This window comes from Salvelinus alpinus, chromosome 28 (genome assembly GCF_045679555.1).
Source record: "Salvelinus alpinus chromosome 28, SLU_Salpinus.1, whole genome shotgun sequence".
Lineage (NCBI taxonomy): Eukaryota > Metazoa > Chordata > Actinopteri > Salmoniformes > Salmonidae > Salvelinus > Salvelinus alpinus.
In genome coordinates, this window is record NC_092113.1 from 25,817,083 (window position 1) to 25,840,886 (window position 23,804).

A 23,804-nucleotide genomic window follows, 5' to 3' on the forward strand; every position below is an offset into this window, starting at 1 on the left:
ACAACGAGGATGCTCTACAGCTGAGCACGAGACCCGCGATGATCTGACAGACGAAAAAAAAAATGTCAGACAAAACATCTGACAGGTTTACTCTAAATTAAGAGCCTGAGCTGGTAGGCTATACACCGGGCTGTTGTTAATTATGATAATGGGTACATTGCATGGGTGTTTTAATTTATTATGGGGCTATCCCATTGGGAACACACTGGTTGAATCAATGTTGGTTCCACGTAATTTCTACGTGAAATAGACGTTGAATTGACGTAGGTGTACAGTGGCATATTACTTATTTGTTACGGGATACAAAATCGATAAGCTAACACACGAACCCAGTCCAGACACTGACGCTCACCTTCATAATATCCTGCTTTCTTCTAGGCATATTCCTTAGCTTTTTATCTTCTTTTGATATATCAGTGTGGTTATAGACTTTCAAACGATTTTTACACTGTAGTTGAGACCATTAATGTAAAGAACAGACACGGCGACGAAATTGGTTTTATCTGGACAGAGGTGTTACGGAATTGCAGATGAGATGCTGTCAGAGCGCGATACCCATGGCTTGAGGCAATTGAACAAGTCAAAATTGGATGCTATGTTTGGCATAATGTTATCGGTCACAAAAAGCTGGGGGGAAAACCGTGATGAAGCAAATGAGTAAAAGGGATGTGGGGCATGGAGGGGAGGGGATGAAAATGGGGGAAAGAACCGCCCCTAGAGAAAGTGGTGTACAGTATTATACACTTTATTTCGTTTGTCTGATGCGCTCGTCTTTCAGCATTAGGCTACTTTGACATGAGTACACACACAGTACGATGTAGTTGAAGTAATGCACCATACACAGAACTTTCATTGGATTAACTCAGGTTGGACATAAAATCGTTAAAGTTTATTCTAATATAAATACAACATATATGAAAGGAAAATAGACTACAGCCAACAACAACAAAAACTGTTTGCATGTGCAATAAACCCGCCTCTAATAATATTCCCTATAACGAAGGCATTAGCCGATTGCATTTTGGGAAATGTAGTGTCTTCACGGATCCATCAAGTCGCTGTCGGTGCATATAAAACTATATTGCCCAAAGCTTTCTGTTCTTGTCTCCTCTCGTACATTGCAAACATGGCGTCGTCGCAACATGAACAATACTGCAGTAATGTTGATACTTCAACATCTAGTGTTCAACAGCAAGGAGATAGAAAAGCAGGGGCTATATCTTTTGGTTTTAGCAAAACTTTAAGTAAATTTAAATCTACTCGGGATGAAGCTATAGATGCAGATGAGCGAGATTATTTAACCGGAGTCGATGGGAAAGAATTGCTAAGGTAAGAAATCTAGCTTTCTTCTAACGTTGGTGTCTAAATACAGTTCCATTAGGTACGTATTGTTGCCAAGGTAGCTAATAACTTTACTAGTCTGTGTTGAATAAACATGTTGCTGCCCCTTCATGTATTAGTTTGTTAGCTATGTATTAACTACACTTGTTTGAACCTGGTGCGATCTTCTTCTCCATGTGGTTTTCCGGCAGACTAGACGCTTTGTTGCGTATTGCTGCCTTTCACAGTTCGGAAAGTGAATTGCACATTTTGTTCACAAAAATGGGAAATGGGGGGGGGGGTGGATAAATTGCACCTCCATCTAACCCTAAATATATACCACTCTTCCCCCATTTGGGCTCCCGAGTGGCGCAGCGGTCTAAGGTACTGCATCTCAGTGCAAGAGGTGTCACTACAGTCCCTGGTTCGAATCCAGGCTGCATCACACCTGGCCGTGATTGGGAGTCCCAACTGCCAGCCTCATTAAATAGTACCCGCAAAACACCAGTCTCAATGTCAACAGTGAAGAGGCGATGCTGGCCTTCTAGGCAGAGTTCCTCTGTCCAGTGTCTGTGTTTCCCCCCCATATCATCTTAATATTTTCTTCTTATTGGCTAGTCTGAGATATGGCTTTTTCTTTGCAACTCTGCCTAGAAGGCCAGCATCCCGGAGTCACCTCTTCACTGTTGATGCTGAAACTGGTGTTTTGCAGGTACTATTTAATGTTGAGGATTTGTGATTTGTGAGGCATCTGTTTCTCAAACTAGACACTCTAATATACTTGTCATCTTGCTCAGTTGTGCACCAGGGCCTCCCACTCCTCTTTCTATTCTGGTTAGGGCCAGTTTACGCAATTCTGTGAAGGGAGTAGTACACAGCGTTGTACGAGATCTTCAGTTTCTTGGCAATTTCTCGCATGGAATAGCCTTCATTTCTCAGCACAAAAATAGACTGATGCGTTTCAGAAGAAAGGGAAAACTGGGCTATGAGATTACTAGCTAGTATGCAAGGCTAACAGCCAGCAGACCACACCAGGCGGGTGGGCAGTAGAGTAAAGAGCGGGTATTGAGGGGCCTTCATATTGGGAGGAATGACGGATGACGAGATGATGCGAGGCAGAAAGAAGGGCGCTAGGTACAAACCGTACAAATCTAAGTCCACGCAACACTAACCAAGTACTTTGTCCTGTACATATTGCTGCAACATGACCATAAACTTGAAACACCGTAGTGGGTTCGGAACAAAGGTTCTCACAGGATAATTTATATACAGTACCTTAGCATGACTTTATCCAGTGAACACACAATGCATCAAAACTCAGAAGGACACGGTCTCCTCAGTCTCACGCTCACCACCAGGTCTGCGTTGCACCAAACGGCGTGCATCACAGACACCGGGGATCCTTAACTTCAGTTGATCCACCTCAACAATCAAACCCACCCCAGCTATCACTCCTTTCAGCGGCGCTCTGCTCTGGAGAGCGAAGCAGGACAAAGTACTTGGTTTGTGTTGCGTGGACTTAGATTTGTACGGTTTGTACCTAGCGCCCTTCTTTAGCTAGTAATCTCATAGCCCAGTTTTCCCACGTGAGCGCCGGCCAGCTTCTCGATGTGACGCCTGTCCACGAGAGACTGGGGGTGCGTCCTAATAATATCTCCTTTCCCCTAAAGTGTGTACAATCGTTCCCTACTTCCCACAAATCTGGATTGTTGGAGGCATGGGCTAGTGGGAATTTCCACAATATCTCTTAGACCAGTCATTAAATCAGTGAAGGAAAGTGAACAAGGGCACACACTGGGGGAAAGGAGAGATAATTGGGACATAGCCCTTGTATAGCTAATTGTTGTCTAGTTAGTAAATGCTTTCTACCTCTGTCTCTTTTGTCTGTCGTAGTACCAAGCCTGTGGAGAAGCCGAAGGAGCTGATCATTCCACTCATCCAAAGGAACCGCTGGTGCAGCAGGCAGGAAAACAAAGCTGGCCTGGTCCAGGGGCAAGGTGATGGAGGAGGGGTTAAAGCCAAAACACAACCCCCCTCTCAGGAGCAGGACTCAGTGGAATCACAGGCTGTCAAAGAAATTATTGAAGGTTTGTGTTTGTCAGCTTCAGTTACTACTTCAGTGAAAAAAGCCTCTGAGAAATGATCCTAATGTTGTGAATCCACAGGGTATAGTCGGTTAGCACTCTTTCAACGTCACATCTATCTTTCAGAATCCCAGAGGCAGCTTGACCAGTGGAAAAATGGGGACCAGGCAGACCCCAACCTCACCATCCCCCTGCTGATGCAGAACCAGGCTCCACAGGGGTTTGAGGATGGAGACCACATCAAGGTGGACTTGCGACCAGAGTCTGTAAGTATGGGTTAAAGGTCAGAGAAACCTTATCTGTGACTGCCTGATTCTTGTTGTTTGGGTCTTAGGTCTTTTCTCATTGGGCTGTAAAGTAACTTCAATGTGTTTTCACAGCAAATGTTATGTGTGAAATCGAATTAGGGAAGGCAACTTTTACAGCGGGAGATTGAAAATTGGTTCAGTTCGTGAGAGAGAAGTTGATTCATAAACAGCGATGGAAAGTTATGATAAGAGTGAGTGAGCGAGATGGATTACCAAGAGTGTGTGTAAGTCAGGTCAACAGAGTGTGTACGATGACAGCGGGATGTGGACTGACCAGTTTAACTGGGACTGAAGCCATAGACTGTGTGAAAGTGCTGACCGCAGGATATTTACACACTTCAGATCTGACAGCGTCTTAAGAACGAGATGACACTTGCTCACCCTCCTTCTCCCTAGAGACCAAGAGTCATCTTCCTTTGTGCATCTCTTCCTCATCACCCCTCCCACCGCCCACATCTGCCTTGACTGTAGAAATGCGGAAGGGGTTGGCTCATTCCACCTCTGGCTCACTTTCATGCTTCTCCCCCCATTAGAGTGATCCCAGCTTCTCCTAGAGTAGACAGAGCCCACAAGGGAGCTATTGATGAGCATGGCCACTGGGACAGAGAGTACCCACATTAATGGCAGCAGCATCTCTCTACACTGCTGTGATGTGGTTGGTGACATCAGTCAGCCTGGACTGGCTGAGTCTGTGAGCATTGAGCCAAAGGATTGTATAAGAACAACATTGGCATCAACTTTTATTGTGTATGGAGTCCGGACGTACACAAGCATTTATCAGTCTATGGAAGCACTGTCTGGCAGGCTGACATAAATGACAATCAGATGTACAGAGCCTTAGACTGTACCAATGGGTGTGTAAAGAGTGATTTAAAATGTTCTCCCTTTCTGGGACTGCATCAAGACTGATGTGTTTCTGATCAGTTGCTGTATGTTCAGTCCACAGAGGCAGACTATGACAGTGTTCCTGTCGAGGCGTACGGGTTAGCCATGCTGAAGGGGATGGGCTGGAAGGCAGGAGAGGGAATTGGACGGACCTTCAAACAGTGAGTATTCTCTCTCATGGTCAGTCTTCAAATAAAATTGTATTTGTCTCGTGCTTCGTAAACAACTGGTGTAGACTAACAGGGAAATGCTTACTTATAGGTCCTTTTCTAACAATGCGGAGTTAACCATAAAAAAATATACAGTACCAGTCAAAGGTTTGGACACCTACTCATTCCAGGGTTTTTCTTTATTTTGACCATTTTATACATTGTAGAATAATAGTGAAGACATCCAAACTATGAAATAACACATATGGAATCATGTAGTAACCAAAAAAAGTGTTAAACAAATCCAAATATATTTGAGATTCTTCAAAGTAGCCACCCTTTGCCTTGATGACGGCTTTGCACACTCTTGGTATTCTCTCAACCAGCTTCACCTGGAATGCTTTTCCAACAGTCTTTAAGGAGTTCCCACATATGCTGAGCACTTGTTGGCTGCTTTTCCTTCACTCTGCTGTCCAACTCATCCCAAACCATCTGAATTGGGTTGAGGTTGTGTGATTGTGGAGGCCAGGTCATCTGATGCAGCACCATCACTCTCCTTCTTGATCAAATACCCCTTACCCAGCCTGGAGGTGTGTGTTTGTCCTGTTGAAAAACAAATGATAGTTCCACTAAGCACAAACCAGATGGAATGGCGTATTACTGCAGAATGCTGTGGTGGGCATGCTGGTTGAGTGTGCCTTGAATTGTAAATAAATCGCAGACAGTGTCACCAGCAAAGCACCCCCACACATCACACCAACTCCTCCAGGCTTCACAGTGGGAACCACACATGCGGAGATCATTCGTTCACCTACACTGCGTCTCACAAAGACACTGCGGTCATCTAACCAAAGGACAGATTTCCACCGGTCTAATGTCCATCGCTCGTGTTTCTTGGCCCAAGCAAGTCTTCTTCTTATTGGTGTCCTTTAGTAGTGGTTTCTTTGCAGAAATCCGACCATGAAGGCCTGATTCACACAGTCTCCTCTGAACAGTTGATGTTGAGCTGTGTCTGTTACTTGAACTCTGTGAAAAATGTTTTTGGGATGCAATCTGAAGTGCAGTTAACTCTAATGAACTTATTCTCTGCAGCAGAGGTAACTCTGGGTCTTCCTTTTCTGTGGCGGTCCTCATGAGAGCCAGTTTCCTCATAGCGCTTGATAATTTTTGCGACTGCACTTGAAGAAACTTTCAAAGTTCTTGACATTTTCCGGATTGACTGACCTTCATGTCTGAAAGTAATGATGGACTGTCGTTTCTCTGTGCTTATTTGAGCTGTTTTTGCCATAATATGGACTTCGTCTTTTAACAAATAGAGCTATCTTCTGTATACCACCTCTACCTTGTCTCAAATGCATTAAGAAGGAAAGAAATTCCACAAATTAACTTTTAACAAGGCAAACCTGTTAATTGAAATGCATTCCAGGTGACTACCTCATTAAGCTGGTTGAGAGAATGCCAAGAGTGCAAAGCTGTCATCAAGGCAAAGGGTGACTACTTTGAAGATTCTCAAATGTACAATATATTTTGATTTGTTTAACACTTTTTTGGTTACTATATGATTCCATTTGTGTTATTTCATAGTTTGGATGTCTTCACTATTATTCTACAATGTAGAAAATAGTCAAAATAAAGAGAAACCCTGGAATGAGTAATTGTCTAAACTTTTGACTGGTACTGTGTGTGTGTGTATTTATTTATTATAAATTGTTGTTAATGCCTTTTTAGAACCAGGTTGCACTGTCTGCTTTATTTATAATGTCAATAGTGTCCATGCTTATTGCATCAGTATTTTTTTTCTCTTTTTCTTTCTCTAGAGATGTGAAGCCTATAGAGCACCAGCTGAGGCCTAAGGGTCTTGGTCTGGGAGCTGATCGCTCTTCCATAAGAGACCTGGAGCCCAGTGGGCCCCGGAGGCCCCCCAAGCCAGGCGATGAGCGGAAGGAGGAGACCCTTATCCTGGGGCCTGGAGGCCATGTGCTGGTTGAGTCTGGAGCACACAAGGACCTTTACGGGAAGGTGAGATATCTGACTTTGTGTCTGGAGTGTCTGAAACCACAGAAAGCAACAGCAATTTCCTGAGACCATGACATTGTGGTATATCACTGTCTAGTAGGCAATATGCTGTGTCATAGTTGTTCTAGTTTGATGCCTTATTTGAAAAGAGCAAGACAATTAGCTTCACTTTGCTAAAATGTTATTGCCCCTCTACTTGTGCATTTTCACAGGGATTGACTGTTTTGTGTCACCCTCCTTCTCACACCCCTCCCATTACCGTACCATTCTTGTTACAGATCGAAGGGGTTGATCCGGACAATGCACGAGTAGTGGTCAAGCTCGCAATTGGTAGCAAGACAGTGACAATCAGTCAATATGCACTGAAACTGGTTGACCGCACAGAATATGACAAAAACTGCAAAGACCTCAGTAAGTCTGTCTGCTGACATCATTTTCCTTTTGTGAATGCTCTATGAAATGACATTGAACCTGTTCTCAGTAAAATACTGGACAAATTGAGCAAACAGGGAGTCATGGAAATTATCTTTCTGTCATTATTTCCAATATTATTGTCTTTGCAATATTGTGAGATACCCCCTCTACATAAGCTGGAAGGTTCCAGACAAGAAGGGCAAAAAATGTCTGTTGAGTGATGAGCTGAGCTCTCTCTAGCTAACTGGCATTTGAGCCACTGTGTGAAAAGGAGCAATCTGGCCATATCCATTTAAACCAAAAACAGCCATGCTGTTACTACTTCTATTATCAGTAATCAGACAGACCTGTTCCAAAAGTGGAGGGAGATTCACACATCAGGAATGCCAGTCAAATAATACTGGTGCTCATGTGTTTATGCACAGGCTTATTTGTTATTGCTGAACAGGTAAATGTGTATCAGCACTATTATTATCGATGATGCAGATCAGACTACTTGATAATGCTTATGCAACTGTTTAATGGAGCCCCTGTAATACGATCTTTCTTCAAAACAGGTCGCCTCAGCAGGGCCCACAAAGAAAAGGAGAAAGAGAAGGAACGGCAGAGACGGGAAGAGAAGGAGAAAGAAAGGAATAATGAAGATGAGAGGAAGAAAGGTAGATCTTCTGAGAGGGACAGAGATGGAGGGAAGGACCAAAGAAAAAGGAAACATCGGGATTCAAGTCAGGACAGGTGGAGTATCCTGAAAATATTTGATGTTGGAAGTGTAATATTTATATTAAATACAAGAGGATAACGTATATGACTTGGATTAGTTTATTTTGTAATATAGTACTCGTTCATAGAAATACAAATATGAAGCAATTATTTACCCACGCCATTTAATTTGTTAAAGGTGCAATATGCAGAAATCGCTCCGCCATTTCCTGGTTGCTAAAATTCTAATAGTTTGCCTAATTTCAGTTTGACAAAACAAGCAATAGATTGTGTAGAGAATCATTGTACCATCTAAACCACTGTGAAATGTATTTTCATTAAACCAAAAATATTGTACTTTCAGCTGTTTGAAACTGGTGTACAAAACCGAAAGTATAATGCGAAAACTAAACTTAAGACCTGAAAGCATAGAAATAGAACATATCTACCGTTTCTTAGACTTGCTTTCAATTAATGAAAGATCTATAACTCACATTTCTATGTGAATTTGGTCAGGTCGCCCAAAAAGTTACATATTGCAGCTTTTAACAAATAATGAAAAGGTATGGGTAGATTGCTTCAGATTTGTAATGTAATTTTTTCTTGATCTTCACATATCACCTTTTCCTTCTCTCTTCAGAGAGAAGCCTATGGCGAAGCTACCCCCTGCTTCTCCCCCCTGGCTCCAGAGAGACCTGAAAGTTCGCTTTGTAGATAAAGCTTTCAAAGGGGGAAGATACTACAATTCAAAGGTACTAACACAAGGGGCACTAGTACACAAATCATTGCCTATTGACACTTTACAGCCCACAACAGTTCTGTTGTCGATCATTAGAATCAGTTTAATTAACATCCAATGTTTGTTTCTTGTAGATGCGAATAGAGGATGTCTTGACGCCAAACATCTGTGTGTGTCGTACTGAGGAAGGCAGATTCTTAGATGGTGAGTTCACGAGTCTTCGGTTTACTGCTGAATTACATTCTACTCACTCCAACCCATATGCTTTTAAATGGTATTCCCTCTACGCACCAATTTTTTTTACTCAATGATGCCCTTGTCTTTATGATAATGTAGATGTTAAACAGACAATGCTAGAGACCATTGTGCCAAAGAGTGACTCGGAGGACATAATGGTTGTACTCGGTGAACACAGAGGGCAGGTGAGTGGATGAGTTGGCTGGCTCATCGTAATCATTTTGCCTGTAAAATATCCATGCGGATTTCTGTTTCATAGCTTTCATTACTGATTGGATTGAAGGGCTACAAAATTGGGAATGTTTAAGTACATATTTGAAAGGGTCCGTTGTCAATTACGTGGTGTTTCAGGTGGGCCGCATCCTCCAGAGGGACAGAGACCGAAGCAGAGCCATGGTGCAGCTGGACAGATATGAGGAGAAAGTCTTCACCCTGGACTATGACTCCATCTGCCATTATGTAGGAGGGGGAGATCACTGACCCCCTCTGGTCTTACCAGCTCAACCAGTGATGCAGTGGTAAAAATAAAAAATGTGTGAAGTAACGTTCCCTGTACTTTCAATGCATTTCCCCATGTTAGGTGGGTAAACGCTCGTGCACAAGTGTGTAAATGGTGTTTACCCTCCACTACAACACTGATGTCAACATGCCCCAACGTCCTCTTAGTGGATATGTAATGTCTACATTTTACACTTTGTCATAAAATGCAAGATTCTCTATGTACACTGAGTAACTTGTCATATTGTACCTTTTTTAATAAAATCATGTCCAAAGCCATTTTATTGTGCTTTGTCCCGACTCAAATGTGGCAATAACACTAATGGCAAAATCATGTTAGCCATACTACAATATTCTGAATTATGCCATTTTTATATTTACTAGGTTTCCTGCAATAGCATTGCACAAAGCCTCTCTCCAAAGGAAAAAAGCCAGTTCAAGTCAAAAGAAATTACAAAAAGAGTAATTTATTTAGAAATGACACTCATCTGATGATCATTGAAAACAAAAAGGTAGCCTGCAGGTAACATCTGAGCAATACAAAAATGAGTAATATTTATACATGTACTGAAGCACATGACAACTTGTTTTCGTCTCACCGGATAAGCTTCGTCAGGAGTCTCACATTCCATGCTGTGTATGGATTGAGAATAGAATGGTAACTTCAGAGACTTCATCCAAACGTAGCAGACGAGCACACAGTTCTGTTTCCCTCAGTTTGAAGCCCTGTGGTCAGTCGTCATCATAATCACTGGGGGGCTTTTTATTGGCAGCGTTGGCCCTGAGTACAGCTCCAGGGCTGGGGTACGGACGCTGCTGGAACAAAGGCCCTGATGCCGTGGTGTCTGCCCCAGTCTTCGCCTCATTGCGCTTGGGCAAGCCAGTGGACCAATTGCCCCTGTGGGAAGGAAAATAAATCTTAGATACATACAGAGCGGGGGGAAAGAGTGGCGATGAATGACCACTGGTTGGGTCAGTGGCCTTACTTGGGAGCATCGGAATAAGCACTGGGATCCATTGGGTCCATCTCCTCATCCTTCCTCCCTGAAAGAGTTTACAGAGATCTGTTAGCAAGTGTATACAATTCATTACATTTGTTTATGCTTGCAATATTTGTTTTGAGCAAGAAATGCAACATCCCTCCAGAGGAAGGTTATGAATCTTTACCTCCTCGCTTGTTCTTGCTATAAGGGGCAGTGTCTTCTCTTCTCTGCATCCGTCTGTCTCTCTCCCTCCCATCATTCCTTTCCATTTCCGGTTCTCTCTCCCTCTCTCTGTCCTCTCCAACTTCTGCTGTAAGACAGAAAAACAGAATATTGGGGTTAATGAATGTCAATCAAATCCATCCTAAATATTGAGTGAATACATAAAACAGTCTCCTACTGGGTGGTCATGCTAGGACTCATCTTACCCCTCAACATCTTGGCAGCTTTGGTTATCATAGATGTAGGGTCGGTTGGGGACAGCCAGGCAACCAGGTCAGATTCCACATTCCAGTAGTATGGCAGACCACTGAGGATACAAAATACATGGAATCTTAGTCAGTCTACGAGCAAAAATAAATCACTCCATCATAGCTGTTGTCTAGTAGCCATACCCAATGGGTTTTGTACAATTTACAGATTTAGTAGAGAATCTGAAAGAGTGCTTACCAAATAGGGTCAAATACTTTGTACCAGTTGGGAGGTAAATTCTCACGAGCAGTGGCCTCATAATCTAAATTGTTGTCGTCGTAGTCCTCAGCAATGATTTCCACATCTATAGACAAGTAGTGCCGGTAAATGACAGATAGCTAGCTAACGTTTTCAGTGAGTATAAATGAGATTGTTTGGAACAGTTTGTTGCCATACCTTCATCTGAGTGCTTAAGAATCCCTCTTTTAGCGAGGCGAGCCAGTAACGCCGGGGGCAGAGGCATCCTAAGAGAAAATGAATGATTATAACTAGCCTCACTCACATAGTCATTGCCCAAATACAATATATATATTTTTTTAAGTACGTGTAGCTAACGTTAGCTCACTCGCGTCTAAGCATCAGTATTGTAGCCAGCAATCTAACGTTTCCAGATAATTCAAATTAGCCGTTATTTAAGGGAAACGTTAATATAATCAAATGTGAATACAACTAAAAGACCCGGTTTATAGTTAACGTTACCTGCAGCCAAAATTGTCCTTAGCTACTTAATTTCAGATGTGGAGTGAAATCTAGCTAGCTAGCCCCCTCAGTGATAATAGAAACAGCACAAACGCACTAGGATTGTCATTATTTGTGGGGGGGGTTCACGTGCTAACATGCCTGCTGTATCTGCATTTCTATTTTGAAGTCGGGAAATATAGAAACGCAGTCTCCTGATTTTTGCAGCTATGGCTCTATCCAGTTTTGTGTCTACCAGAAACAATGCAAAATTGCAAACAACTAGCTACCTACGCAGCATCGCTTCAGACTGGCGAAATTGACGCACGTGAACCAACCCAATTCCTTCGTCTCAGAAATTTGTCATCACACAGCCCGAACAGCAACAACAAACATGGAGGAATATGCCCGTGAACCTTGGTAAAGTACATTTCAGAATTAAGTAAACCGTTTTCAATATTGGTCCTCTCTCTCTTTAGCCAACATATATGGTTAAAGAGTATGCTTCCCCATATGGTTATGCCTTTCATGCCTGAGTTATTACAACAATTATGGTTGAATTAGCTAGCAGTAACCTTAAGAGAGATCTGGTGCTTACTTGTCCTTTTTTTAAATATAACCTTTATTTAACTCCTTGCTTTAAATGAGAAATGAAATCGAGAACCGACTTCTCTCGTTGAAAACGACATATGGTCAAACATTTATTCCAGTGCCAAAAATTGACAAAGTGTAAGTAATATACATTTTGGTCGTGACCATTTCGAATCTCACCATACCTTCTCCGCTATGCAATCTGGTTTCAGAGCCGGTCATGGGTGCACCTCAGCCACGCTCAAGGTCATAAACGATATCTTAACCGCCATCGATAAGAAACAATACTGTGCAGCCGTATTCATTGACCTGGCCAAGGCTTTTGACTCTGTCAATCACCACATCCTCATCGGCAGACTCGACAGCCTTGGTTTCTCTAATGATTGCCTCGCCTGGTTCACCAACTTTTTTTATTTATTTTTATTTCACCTTTATTTAACCAGGTAGGCTAGTTGAGAACAAGTTCTCATTTGCAACTGCGACCTGGCCAAGATAAAGCATAGCAGTGTGAACAGACAACACAGAGTTACACATGGAGTAAACAATAAACAAGTCAATAACATGGTAGAAAAAAAAAGAGAATCTATATACAATGTGTGCAAAAGGCATGAGGTAGGCAATAAATCGAATAATTACAATTTAGCAGATTAACACTGGAGTGATAAATCATCAGATGATCATGTGCAAGAAGAGATACTGGTGTGCAAAAGAGCAGAAAAGTAAATAAATAAAAGCAGTATGGGGGGTGAGGTAGGTAAATTGGGTGGGTAGTTTACAGATGGACTATGTACAGCTGCAGCGATCGGTTAGCTGCTCGGATAGCAGATTTTTAAAGTTGTTGAGGGAGATAAAAGTCTCCAACTTCAGAGATTTTTGCAATTCGTTCCAGTCGCAGGCAGCAGAGAACTGGAAGGAAAGGCGTCCAAATGAGGTTTTGGCTTTAGGGATGATCAGTGAGATACACCTGCTGGAGCGCGTGTTGCAGGTGGGTGTAGCCATCGTGACCAGTGAACTGAGATAAGGCGGCACTTTACCTAGGATAGCCTTGTAGATGACCTGGAGCCAGTGGGTCTGACGACGAACATGTAGCGAGGGCCAGCCGACTAGGGCATACAGGTCGCAGTGGTGGGTCGTATAAGGTGCTTTAGTAACAAAACGAATGGCACTGTGATAAACTGCATCCAGTTTGCTGAGTAGAGTATTGGAAGCTATTTTGTAGATGACATCGCCGAAGTCGAGGATCGGTAGGATAGTCAGTTTTACTAGGGTAAGTTTGGCGGCGTGAGTGAAGGAGGCTTTGTTGCGGAATAGAAAGCCGATTCTTGCTTTGATTTTGGATTGGAGATGTTTGATATGAGTCTGGAAGGAGAGTTTGCAGTCTAGCCAGACACCTAGGTACTTATAGATGTCCACATATTCTAGGTCGGAACCGTCCAGGGTGGTGATGCTAGTCGGGCGTGCGGGTGCAGGCAGCGAGCGGTTGAAAAGCATGCATTTGGTTTTACTAGCGTTTAAGAGCAGTTGGAGGCCACGGAAGGAGTGTTGTATGGCATTGAAGCTCGTTTGGAGGTTAGATAGTACAGTGTCCAAGGAAGGGCCGGAAGTATATAGAATGGTGTCGTCTGCGTAGAGGTGGATCAGGGAATCGCCCGCAGCAAGAGCAACATCATTGATGTATACAGAGAAAAGAGTCGGCCCGAGAATTGAACCCTGTGGTACCCCCATAGAGACTGCCAGAGGACCGGACAACATGCCCTCCGATTTGACACACTGAACTCTGTCTGCAAAGTAGTTGGTGAACCAGGCAAGGCAGTCATTAGAAAAACCGAGGCTACTGAGTCTGCCGATAAGAATATGGTGATTGACAGAGTCGAAAGCCTTGGCCAGGTCGATGAAGACGGCTGCACAGTAATGTCTTTTATCGATGGCGGTTATGATATCGTTTAGTACCTTGAGCGTGGCTGAGGTGCACCCATGACCGGCTCGGAAACCGGATTGCACAGTGGAGAAGGTACGGTGGGATTCGAGATGGTCAGTGATCTGTTTGTTGACTTGGCTTTCGAAGACCTTAGATAGGCAGGGCAGGATGGATATAGGTCTGTAACAGTTTGGGTCCAGGGTGTCTCCCCCTTTGAAGAGGGGGATGACCGCGGCAGCTTTCCAATCCTTGGGGATCTCAGATGATACGAAGGAGAGGTTGAACAGGCTGGTGATAGGGGGTGCGACAATGGCGGCGGACAGTTTCAGAAATAGGGGGTCCAGATTGTCAAGCCCAGCTGATTTGTATGGGTCCAGGTTTTCCAGCTCTTTCAGAACATCTGCTATCTGGATTTGGGTAAAGGAGAAGCTGGGGAGGCTTGGGCGAGTAGCAGCGGAGGGGACGGGGCTGTTGGCCAAGGTTGGAGTCGCCAGGAGGAAGGCATGGCCAGCCATTGAGAAATGCTTGTTGAAGTCTTCGATTATCACGGATTTATCGGTGGTGACCGTGTTACCTAGCCTCAGTGCAGTGGGCAGCTGGGAGGAGGTGCTCTTGTTCTCCATGGACTTTACAGTATCCCAGAACTTTTTGGAGTTAGAGCTACAGGATGCAAATTTCTGCTTGAAAAAGCTGGCCTTTGCTTTCCTGACTGACTGCGTGTATTGGTTCCTGACTTCCCTGAACAGTTGCATATCGCGGGGGCTCTTCGATGCTATTGCAGTTCGCCACAGGATGTTTTTGTGCTGGTCGAGGGCAGTCAGGTCTGGAGTGAACCAGGGGCTATATCTGTTCTTGGTTCTGCATTTTTTGAACGGAGCATGCTTGTCTAATATGGTGAGGAAGTAACATTTAAAGAATGACCAGGCATCCTCAACTGACGGGATGAGGTCAATATCCTTCCAGGGAACCCGGGCCAGGTCGTGTTTTAGGGAGCGTTTGACAGTGATGAGGGGTGGTCGTTTGACCGCGGACCCGTGGCGGATACAGGCAATGAGGCAGTGATCACTGAGATCTTGATTGAAGACAGCAGAGGTATATTTGGAGGGCAGGTTGGTCAGGATAATGTCTATTAGGGTGCCCATGTTTACGGATTTAGGGTTGTACCTGGTGGGTTCCTTGATGATTTGTGTGAGATTGAGGGCATCAAGCTTGGATTGTAGGACTGCCGGGGTGTTAAGCATATCCCAGTTTAGGTCACCTAACAGAACAAACTCTGAAGCTAGATGGGGAGCGATCAATTCACAGATGGTGTCCAGGGCACAGCTGGGAGCTGAGGGGGGTCGGTAGCAGGCGGCAACAGTGAGAGACTTATTTCTGGAGAGATTAATTTTTAAAATTAGAAGTTCGAACTGTTTGGGCATAGACCTGGAAAGTATGACAGAACTTTGCAGGCTATCTCTGCAGTAGATTGCAACTCCTCCCCCTTTGGCAGTTCTATCTTGACGGAAAGTGTTATAGTTGGGTATGGAAATCTCAGAATTTTTGGTGGCCTTCCTAAGCCAGGATTCGGACACGGCAAGGACATCAGGGTTGGCAGAGTGTGCTAAAGCGGTGAGTAAGGCAAACTTAGGGAGGAGGCTTCTGATGTTGACATGCATGAGGCCAAGGCTTTTTCGATCACAGAAGTCAACAAATGAGGGTGACTGGGGACATGCAGGGCCTGGGTTTACCTCCACATCACCCGAGGAACAGAGGAGTAGTAGGATGAGGGTGCGGCTAAAGGCTATCAAAACTGGTCGCCTAGAGCGTTGGGGACAAAGAATAAAAGGAGCAGATTTATGGGCGTGGTAGAATAGATTCTGGGCATAATGTGCAGACAGGGGTATGGTGGGGCGTGGGTACAGCGGAGGCAAGCCCAGGCACTGGGTGATGATAAGAGAGGTTGTATCTCTGGACATGCTGGTCTCAATGGGTGAGGTCACCGCATGTGTGGGGGGTGGGACGAAGGGGGTATCAGAGGTACGGAGAGTGGAACTACGGGGTCCATTGCAAACCAAAACAATGATAGCTAGCCTGAACAACAGTATGCAAGGCATATTGATATTTGAGGGAGACATACAATAAGGCATAAAGTGATTGCAGGTCTTGATTGGGAGAGCTAGCTAAAACAACAGGTGAGATAACAGCAGCTAGTCAGTTAACACAGCAGCAGCAGGTAAAAATGGCGACGGCTAGGCAGAGAGGGTCGGATTAACTACACACAGATCCTGAGTTAAAGCACAGAGCCGACAGATAAAACACAAATAAACGGAATGGAGTACCGTGAATTAATGGACAGTCAAGCAAGCATCAGCTATGTAGCCAAGTGATCATAGTGTCCAGGGGGCAGCCGTAGATGGAGTAGTGAGGCCTCCACTAAGCTAGCCCGCGGCGTAAGATTGTTCGATAGACCTGTTCAGATAGCAGCCGATATGCTCAAGACAGCTAACGATTAGCGGGCCGCAGTTAGCATATGGGCGTTCAGGTTACGACGCGATGGAGGGGCCAGTTGAATAACTCCCTCGGGCAGATAACGTCGGTATCCCAGTCGTGAAGGCCCGGTGGGGCTCCGCATCGGCAGTAAAACGGGTCCGGATAGGTAATTGTAGCCCAGGAGTGGCTGATGGAACTCTTCAGCTGGCTAGCTCCGGGATAACTACTTCTCTGATCGAGTTCAGTGTGTCAAATCGGAGGGTCTGTTGTCCGGGCCTCTGGCAGTCTCTATGGGGGTGCCACAGGGTTCAATTCTTGGACCGACTCTCTTCTCTGTATACATCAATGATGTCGCTCTTGCTGCTGGTGAGTCTCTGATCCTCCTCTACGCAGACGACACTATTCTGTATACTTCTGGCCCTTCTTTTGACACTGTGTTAACAACCCTCCAGGCAAGCTTCAATGCCATACAACTCTCCTTCCGTGGCCTCCAATTGCTCTTAAATACAAGTAAAACTAAATGCATGCTCTTCAACCGATCGCTGCCTGCACCCGCCCGCCTGTCCAACATCACTACTCTGGACGTCTCTGACTTAGAATATGTGGACAACTACAAATACCTAGGTGTCTGGTTAGACTGCAAACTCTCCTTCCAGACTCACATCAAACATCTCCAATCCAAAGTTAAATCTAGAATTGGCTTCCTATTCCGCAACAAAGCATCCTTCACTCATGCTGCCAAACATACCCTTGTAAAACTGACCATCCTACCAATCCTCGACTTCGGTGATGTCATTTACAAAATAGCCTCCAAAACCCTACTCAATAAATTGGATGCAGTCTATCACAGTGCCATCCGTTTTGTCACCAAAGCCCTATATACTACCCACCACTGCGACCTGTACACTCTCGTTGGCTGGCCCTCGCTTCATACTCGTCGCCAAACCCACTGGCTCCAGGTCATCTACAAGACCCTGCTAGGTAAAGTCCCCCCTTATCTCAGCTCGCTGGTCACCATAGCAGCACCTACCTGTAGCACGCGCTCCAGCAGGTATATCTCTCTGGTCACCCCCAAAACCAATTCTTCCTTTGGCCGCCTCTCCTTCCAGTTCTCTGCTGCCAATGACTGGAACGAACTACAAAAATCTCTGAAACTGGAAACACTTATCTCCCTCACTAGCTTTAAGCACCAGCTGTCAGAGCAGCTCATAGATTACTGCACCTGTACATAGCCCATCTATAATTTAGCCCAAACAACTACCTCTTTACCTACTGTATTTATTTATTTATTTTGCTCCTTTGCACCCCATTATTTCTATCTCTACTTTGCACATTCTTCCACTGCAAACCAACCATTCCAGTGTTTTTACTTGCTATATTGTATTTACTTCGCCACCATGGCCTTTTTTATATTTTTATTTATTTATATATTTTGTTTGCCTTCACCTCCCTTATCTCACCTCACTTGCTCACATTGTATATAGACTTATTTTTCACTGTATTATTGACTGTATGATTGTTTTACTCCATGTGTAACTATGTGTTGTTGTATGTGTCGAACTGCTTTGCTTAATCTTGGCCAGGTCGCAATTGTAAATGAGAACGTGTTCTCAACTTGCCTACCTGGTTAAATAAAGGTGAAATAAATAAATAAAATAAAGTCAGTATCTTTCAACGGTGAGTTTTATCAAATGTTGTGTACAAGAGTTCGTCAGGACTTACTTTAGGGTTGTTTTTTTATTTTCTATAATGCCCACCAATACGGGATATATACAGCTGCGGTGATTGCACTTTGCACTTTATCCAATCCATATTGCAGAACACACAGACCTGCCCAGCAGCTCAGTGGATCGGACTTTGTTTACTTAAGACAACACTGTCCATGTTTTTACTTGAGAAATACTGCAGCAAACACTTTAGGTAGATGTAAAATTGCGTGAATAAAACCTTATCAGAAAAAAACTAAACAGTAATTACAGATTTTCTTGAGTCTTGATTCGTTCAGACTATTTTGAGTAAGTGATACTAGCTTTGTTCCTATGGTATCTCATGGGGGACAAACATTAGCAACTGCCACATCGAACCACACCCCTAAGACTGAAATCTCGTTTTTCGTAATGAGCAACAGAAAAACACAGGCAGAATCGGTGCATTCAGTTGCTCTTTAAACTAGCCTTTTTATACATGGTCTTTGTAAAATGTTTGTTAATGGTTTTTAATTAGTATCCTAATAATAATATTAGCTATTTAAATATTATGGTAGTGTGTGTGTGTATAAATCAGTAATAAGCCTACACATTTATGCATAGATCGACAAAGGATTTCTCTTGAATCTGTCATTATTGTCTTTTACACACACTTCTCAGTCCCTGGAGAATAGTAGATGATTGTGGTGGTGCATTCACCATGGGGACAATTGGCGGAGGGGTATTCCAATCAATCAAGGGCTTCCGGAACGCTCCTGTGGTCAGTTTAAAATACTTTCTCTGAGCATATCAAATATATTTTAAGATCAATATCAGCACAGTGATTCAATCCTTTTTTCCATCTCTGCACAGGGCTTTCAGCACAGACTAAAAGGTAGTGCCAATGCTGTGAGAATAAGAGCTCCACAGATCGGCGGTAAGGGTCACTGTCTCTACAGGAGTTCTCTCTCGTACAGCACAAAGTACAAACCCCATCATCACTATTTGTTTATTTCTCACTAACAGTTTGTGTGATGTTCCTGTAGGTAGCTTTGCTGTGTGGGGTGGACTTTTCTCAACGATCGACTGTGGTCTGGTCCATATTCGAGGGAAAGAGGATCCCTGGAACTCTATAACTAGTGGAGCGATGACTGGGGCAGTCCTGGCTGCACGCAGTGAGTGTTGAATCAAACATTTATTTGACAATAATTAAAATTTGGTATATTTCAATTTTTTTCTAGACCCTCTAATCTGAGCACATCCCCACCCCTTGCCTGACCATCTTGCCCCACCGACCCAACAAAGTCAGATTACCTCAAGGGCTTGACTGTTGGCTTTGTGCTCTTCTCAGGTGGGCCCTTGGCTATGATGGGGTCAGCTATGATGGGGGGCATCCTACTGGCCCTGATCGAGGGCTTTGGGATCCTTCTCACCAGATACACAGCACAGCAGTTTCAGAACCGTAAGTAATGTTTAGAGAAAGACTCTAGCTATAGAATGAAAAACATCTGAAAAACCACCACACAGCAGTAACTAGTAGACATGACAAATCAGTTTTTTATATCTCTTTCTCCTATCCAGCGAGTCCCTTTGTGTATGACCCCAGCCAGCTTCCTCCGAAGGATGCCAGCCAACAGCAGACTGGGTTCCAGTAGAGCCCAACTTGGTCTGGAGCTAATGAGCCTAGCTACAGCCCTGCATACTGTGACAGTCTCTGACTAGAGAGGAGAGAGGCGCTCTGTCACCTGACCACACAGGTGTCAGCAACCTCAGGGGAATGGAAATATCTAACCTAAGCCCCCATCCTTTCAATGGCAATAAGAATGTAGATGCACTTTAGTGTTATTCCTCAGGGCTAGATTACAGTTAATTTGAGTTATTTATGAATATATGTTTGTGTATACCGGTACACCAGTGTTCCTTCTGACTAGTCCCGAATAATACACAATTTATCAGATACATTTATGCCCAAACCTGTAATTTTATGGTGACTGTAAGAATGTTGGTGCTTTATTACCACAGCTACAGAAATAGAATGGGTAGCTGAAAATGTATAGGCATTAATACCGGCATACAAGTATGGGATGCCAAGATTTAGGATTAGAAATTTTCTCAATTTTATCAGAAGTGTGTCAGGTATGGCACAATCAATGCCGTTCAAAACGGATGTATTTTCTCCTGCTTGTAAAATGCACTGTCATTTCTTCTCTTCTTTTATAATTGTATTGCTTATAAGGGTCTGTGTCACATCACAAACGCACCAATGATTTGTTTCCATTTGTGAAACTCAGATAGCTGGAATGGAATGTCATGACCAAATACAGTCACCGCTCATTTGTTCTGCTGTTTATGTCACTACCTTCATTGGATGCCTGCCACTATGCCATGCATTACTAGACATTCCCGCCATCTAAGCACTATAAGGTCTATCTATCCACGTTGATGAACCAAAGCACTTTCTTACTCCATCTCTCTGTGTTATTGTGTTGAGAAAAATGAGATGGTTTTGTGACACAATGAAGATATGTTTTGTAATGTATAGAATGCTGTACAATAGTTGTTGGTTTTAATGTATTTATGATGCAGAAAAATAAATGTTTACAGTGTAATTGACTGGAAAAACTCTTGAACAAGTCCGTAATCGAACACGCCCCTACCGCCGCTTTGAGTAATGGGAGATGTTCGTTTTTAGATTGAATATTGTGAAAATGGACGTGCAGCCGCCTCCTATCCGAACCTTGGATGAGTTTGTTTTGGATTTGTCTCGGTTCGCCGTGCGAGACATTCGTCATCTGGAGAGAAGGAACAATCAGATCATAAATAACTTGCTGTATTACCAGTCCAACTATTTTGTCTCGTTTTTGACATTCCTGGGAATAGTAGGGTATGTTTCTGAAGTGGTCGTTTGTTGCATGAAAACACAGCTATGGAGATAAATAGTAATGGCGTCTTTTTGTAGGCAGCTCCATGGTTCGTTGGACAAAGTCTATGGGGAAATTAATGGCGTTTTAGTAGGGTTTTGTTGTCAACACAGGTTTAGGAGATCTTATACGTTTTGTTCTATGATAATCTTAATGGGTTGATGTCACTTTTTGTGAATTTTGAAGCATTTATGTAATACAAAAAGTATATAAAAGCTTCATAATTCATAAAGGTTATGTTAACATATTGATATTATCTCATAGAACAAAACGTATAAGATCTAAGCCCGTGTTAACCCCAGACCTTATTTTCGGCGTTCATCCCAAAGCCCTATTCTTTCCCCTTTCCCAATAGGGATGACTGAACCAACAAGAGGTAACTAATTTCCGTTTTTTAGGACTACAAGTTGGAAAGCTTTTTAGTAGCTAATATTGTAATCAGCGGAATCAATCAGCGGAATCAATCACCACCTTCCGGAGACACCTGAAACCCCACCTCTTTAAGGAATACCTAGGATAGGATAAAATAATCCTTCTAACCCCCCCCCCCCCTTAGAGTTAGATGCGCTATTGTAAAGTGGTTGTTCCACTGGACATCATAAGGTGAATGCACCAACTTGTAAGTCGCTCTGGATAAGAGCGTCTGCTAAATGACTTAAATGTAAATGTAATGTGAGACATCACAAATTCTGTGGAAATGGATGTGCTGGGTCCATGGCCCAGAATCAACATAATCATGTATAAGCTAGCTAACAAGCCATTGGCTGTGATAATGCACTGATTAATCGTTTTAATGGATTCATGGCCTCATCAATGTGACACACAATTTAGTTAACCTATATAGAGAAATCCACTAACATCAGCCTTTTCTCTACACAGAGAGGCTGCTGCCTACTGTTAGGATTTATGTTTATGCACTATAGCCTGTTAGCATATTGTTTGAAGATGAATATTGTTTTGTTACACACACATACCAACAATACAGATGGGTGTGTGTGTGTGTGTAAGGACTGACCAACACAGGCCATAAAAGCTGTGGTCAGTCTGGAGAGGGGAGGGGTGCATCACTCTAGGCCAACCAGGAAGGTTGGGAGACTGATCAGTACCATATTAGGAATTGTTTGAGTGAAGATTCAAGGGGGAGACAAGACGGAGCTAATCTACCCAGCAACCAGATGTGGACAAAGGAAAGCGCCAAGGGGCTTGGACAAGGCCGAGGGCCAGCAAAGGCGGAGCAAAGTCTAAACCGCGCCCAGCCTCTACTGTGATAGGCCAACAGACGCGTTGGAACTACGTCATCACGGTATAAGAAAAGCTGTTTACGTACTTCCTGACAGTTCCCTGTTTACCCTGCGCGGTGATACAGCGAACCCGTATATACGAAAATTGCATTTGCCATTCATTGTTTGCGGTAATTAAACATAATTAAAGAAAGTTAGCAGACCTTGCTTTTTATTTATCCTGACACCGGATGTGTTACACGCAGCGTTCACACTACATACAGACTTGAAAACTTTGGCCACTTTAATAAATAGATCACTAGTCACTTTAAAAATGCCACTTTAATAATGTTTACACCTCCTGCATTACTCATCTCATATCTTGCCTATGCCGCTCGGTTATTGCTCATCCATATATTTATATGTATATATTCTTATTCCATTCCTTTACTTAGATTTGTGCGTATTAGGTAGTTGTTGTGGAATTGTTAGATTACTTGTTAGATATTGCTGCACTGTCAGAACTAGAAGCACAAGCGATTTCACAACACTCGCAATAACATCTGCTAACCATGTGTATGTGACCAATACAATTTGATATCCCTCCTGCTCTGACAGGTTTTTGCGGCCCTTCCACCTCTTCTTGGGGGCCACAGTGGTGACGTTGATATTTATGGGGTTTGTGTGGGCAGCAGAGAACCAGGCCCCCATCAGACAGTTGCGCCGGAACCACCCATCCCTGGCCCTGGGTGCCATCCTGGGGGCCAGCTTCCTCTTCATCACAGTGCTCGGAGGAGTATCCGTCTTCCTCTTCGGCATAGCCTTCCTCATCTTATGTTAGTATTTATTCTCTCTTTCACCTCGCCCCCACTATTGTTGCCACAATGTAAACATATATCAATCTTCGGTTTTTGCAATATTGTAACATAACACTGGCTCACGCTCTCTCTCCCTTTGTTATGCCCCTGATCTCTCTTTTCTCTCTACCTCTATCTATCTTACAGTGATACTGATCCACGCCTCTGTTAGGCTGAGGACCCTCAAGAACAAGTTGGAGAACAAGCTGGAGAACATTGGGCTGAAGAGTACACCCATGGGGCTCCTACTGGAGTCACTACGACAGGAACAGGAGGCTGGGTCCTAGAGGGGGAGGAGAGGAAGGGGTAGAGAGATGCCTGGTTCTATTTCAATCTTTTGCACCTAGCCCTATTCCCAGATCGGAAAGGACTGAATAAATGTTATCAATATGTTGAGCTAAGTTCCTTCACATATCCTGGCCTGATATGTAATCACAGTGGTAGGGGATAGAGACCTAAATGGAACGAGTCCTCTCAGACTAAGAGTGGGAGACAGAGGGATGTGGTGAGGGAGGGAGGCTGAGGAAAGTAGAGGAAGAGAGGAGGGAAGTACAGGAAAGCAGTGGTGAAATTATTATGATATCACAGTGTCACGAATGTGGTGTTACAGATTGCAAATTCTATGGGCTCTGCAGCCTTTTTTAATGCACACACTAACT

At 43.6% G+C, this 23,804-nt stretch overlaps 4 protein-coding genes across 11 annotated transcripts; 3 read left to right on the forward strand and 1 right to left on the reverse strand.

Annotated features, from left to right (window-relative positions):
* The first annotated feature begins 1,017 nt into the window (after positions 1-1,017).
* LOC139557502 (G-patch domain and KOW motifs-containing protein-like) lies at positions 1,018-9,628 on the forward strand. Its single transcript, XM_071372429.1, has 11 exons — positions 1,018-1,329; positions 3,214-3,407; positions 3,531-3,670; positions 4,652-4,758; positions 6,564-6,765; positions 7,041-7,173; positions 7,734-7,911; positions 8,516-8,627; positions 8,749-8,818; positions 8,951-9,036; positions 9,203-9,628. The coding sequence occupies exons 1-11, from the start codon at positions 1,127-1,129 to the stop codon at positions 9,329-9,331; spliced, it is 1,554 nt and encodes a 517-aa protein (XP_071228530.1). The 5' UTR covers positions 1,018-1,126; the 3' UTR covers positions 9,332-9,628.
* Positions 9,629-9,796: 168 nt separating this feature from the next.
* Positions 9,797-12,480, reverse strand: LOC139557503 (polyglutamine-binding protein 1-like). 8 transcript variants are annotated; one of them, XM_071372434.1, is made up of 7 exons: positions 12,258-12,480; positions 11,200-11,267; positions 11,002-11,107; positions 10,761-10,861; positions 10,517-10,642; positions 10,336-10,393; positions 9,797-10,247 (listed from the first exon to the last, which is right to left on the reverse strand). In XM_071372434.1, the coding sequence occupies exons 2-7, from the start codon at positions 11,264-11,266 to the stop codon at positions 10,082-10,084; spliced, it is 624 nt and encodes a 207-aa protein (XP_071228535.1). In that variant the 5' UTR covers position 11,267; positions 12,258-12,480; the 3' UTR covers positions 9,797-10,081. The 8 variants fall into 8 exon arrangements, with proteins under 8 accessions (XP_071228535.1, XP_071228538.1, XP_071228539.1 ...); XM_071372437.1 differs by having other exon boundaries at positions 10,517-10,639; positions 12,258-12,479; XM_071372438.1 differs by lacking the exon at positions 12,258-12,480 and adding an exon at positions 11,776-11,877 and having other exon boundaries at positions 10,517-10,639.
* On the forward strand, positions 11,769-20,756 carry LOC139557504 (mitochondrial import inner membrane translocase subunit Tim17-B-like). The gene is made up of 6 exons (XM_071372439.1): positions 11,769-11,901; positions 18,829-18,928; positions 19,021-19,084; positions 19,194-19,322; positions 19,499-19,609; positions 19,729-20,756. Exons 1-6 carry the CDS (start codon positions 11,876-11,878, stop codon positions 19,800-19,802), a joined length of 504 nt encoding a protein of 167 aa, XP_071228540.1. The 5' UTR covers positions 11,769-11,875; the 3' UTR covers positions 19,803-20,756.
* Positions 20,713-23,507, forward strand: LOC139557505 (PRA1 family protein 2-like). The gene is made up of 3 exons (XM_071372440.1): positions 20,713-21,031; positions 22,907-23,124; positions 23,293-23,507. The coding sequence occupies exons 1-3, from the start codon at positions 20,826-20,828 to the stop codon at positions 23,430-23,432; spliced, it is 564 nt and encodes a 187-aa protein (XP_071228541.1). The 5' UTR covers positions 20,713-20,825; the 3' UTR covers positions 23,433-23,507.
* Positions 23,508-23,804: the final 297 nt, after the last annotated feature.

Coding starts and splice junctions, on each gene's coding strand:
- LOC139557503 (XM_071372430.1), bottom strand. Junction 11,108..11,199: donor TCTTAAGCACTCAGATGAAG/GTATGGCAACAA, acceptor ACTTGTCTATAG/ATGTGGAAATCATTGCTGAG. Junction 10,394..10,516: donor TAGCAAGAACAAGCGAGGAG/GTAAAGATTCAT, acceptor AAACTCTTTCAG/GGAGGAAGGATGAGGAGATG.
- LOC139557502 (XM_071372429.1), top strand. CDS start 1,127: ATGGCGTCGTCGCAACATGAACAATACTGCAGTAATGTTGATACTTCA. Junction 3,408..3,530: donor TGTCAAAGAAATTATTGAAG/GTTTGTGTTTGT, acceptor TCTATCTTTCAG/AATCCCAGAGGCAGCTTGAC. Junction 4,759..6,563: donor ATTGGACGGACCTTCAAACA/GTGAGTATTCTC, acceptor TTCTTTCTCTAG/AGATGTGAAGCCTATAGAGC.
- LOC139557504 (XM_071372439.1), top strand. CDS start 11,876: ATGGAGGAATATGCCCGTGAACCTTG. Junction 19,085..19,193: donor AAGAGCTCCACAGATCGGCG/GTAAGGGTCACT, acceptor ATGTTCCTGTAG/GTAGCTTTGCTGTGTGGGGT. Junction 19,323..19,498: donor GGCAGTCCTGGCTGCACGCA/GTGAGTGTTGAA, acceptor TGCTCTTCTCAG/GTGGGCCCTTGGCTATGATG.
- LOC139557505 (XM_071372440.1), top strand. CDS start 20,826: ATGTTCGTTTTTAGATTGAATATTGTGAAAATGGACGTGCAGCCGCCT. Junction 21,032..22,906: donor ACATTCCTGGGAATAGTAGG/GTATGTTTCTGA, acceptor CTGCTCTGACAG/GTTTTTGCGGCCCTTCCACC. Junction 23,125..23,292: donor CATAGCCTTCCTCATCTTAT/GTTAGTATTTAT, acceptor TCTATCTTACAG/TGATACTGATCCACGCCTCT.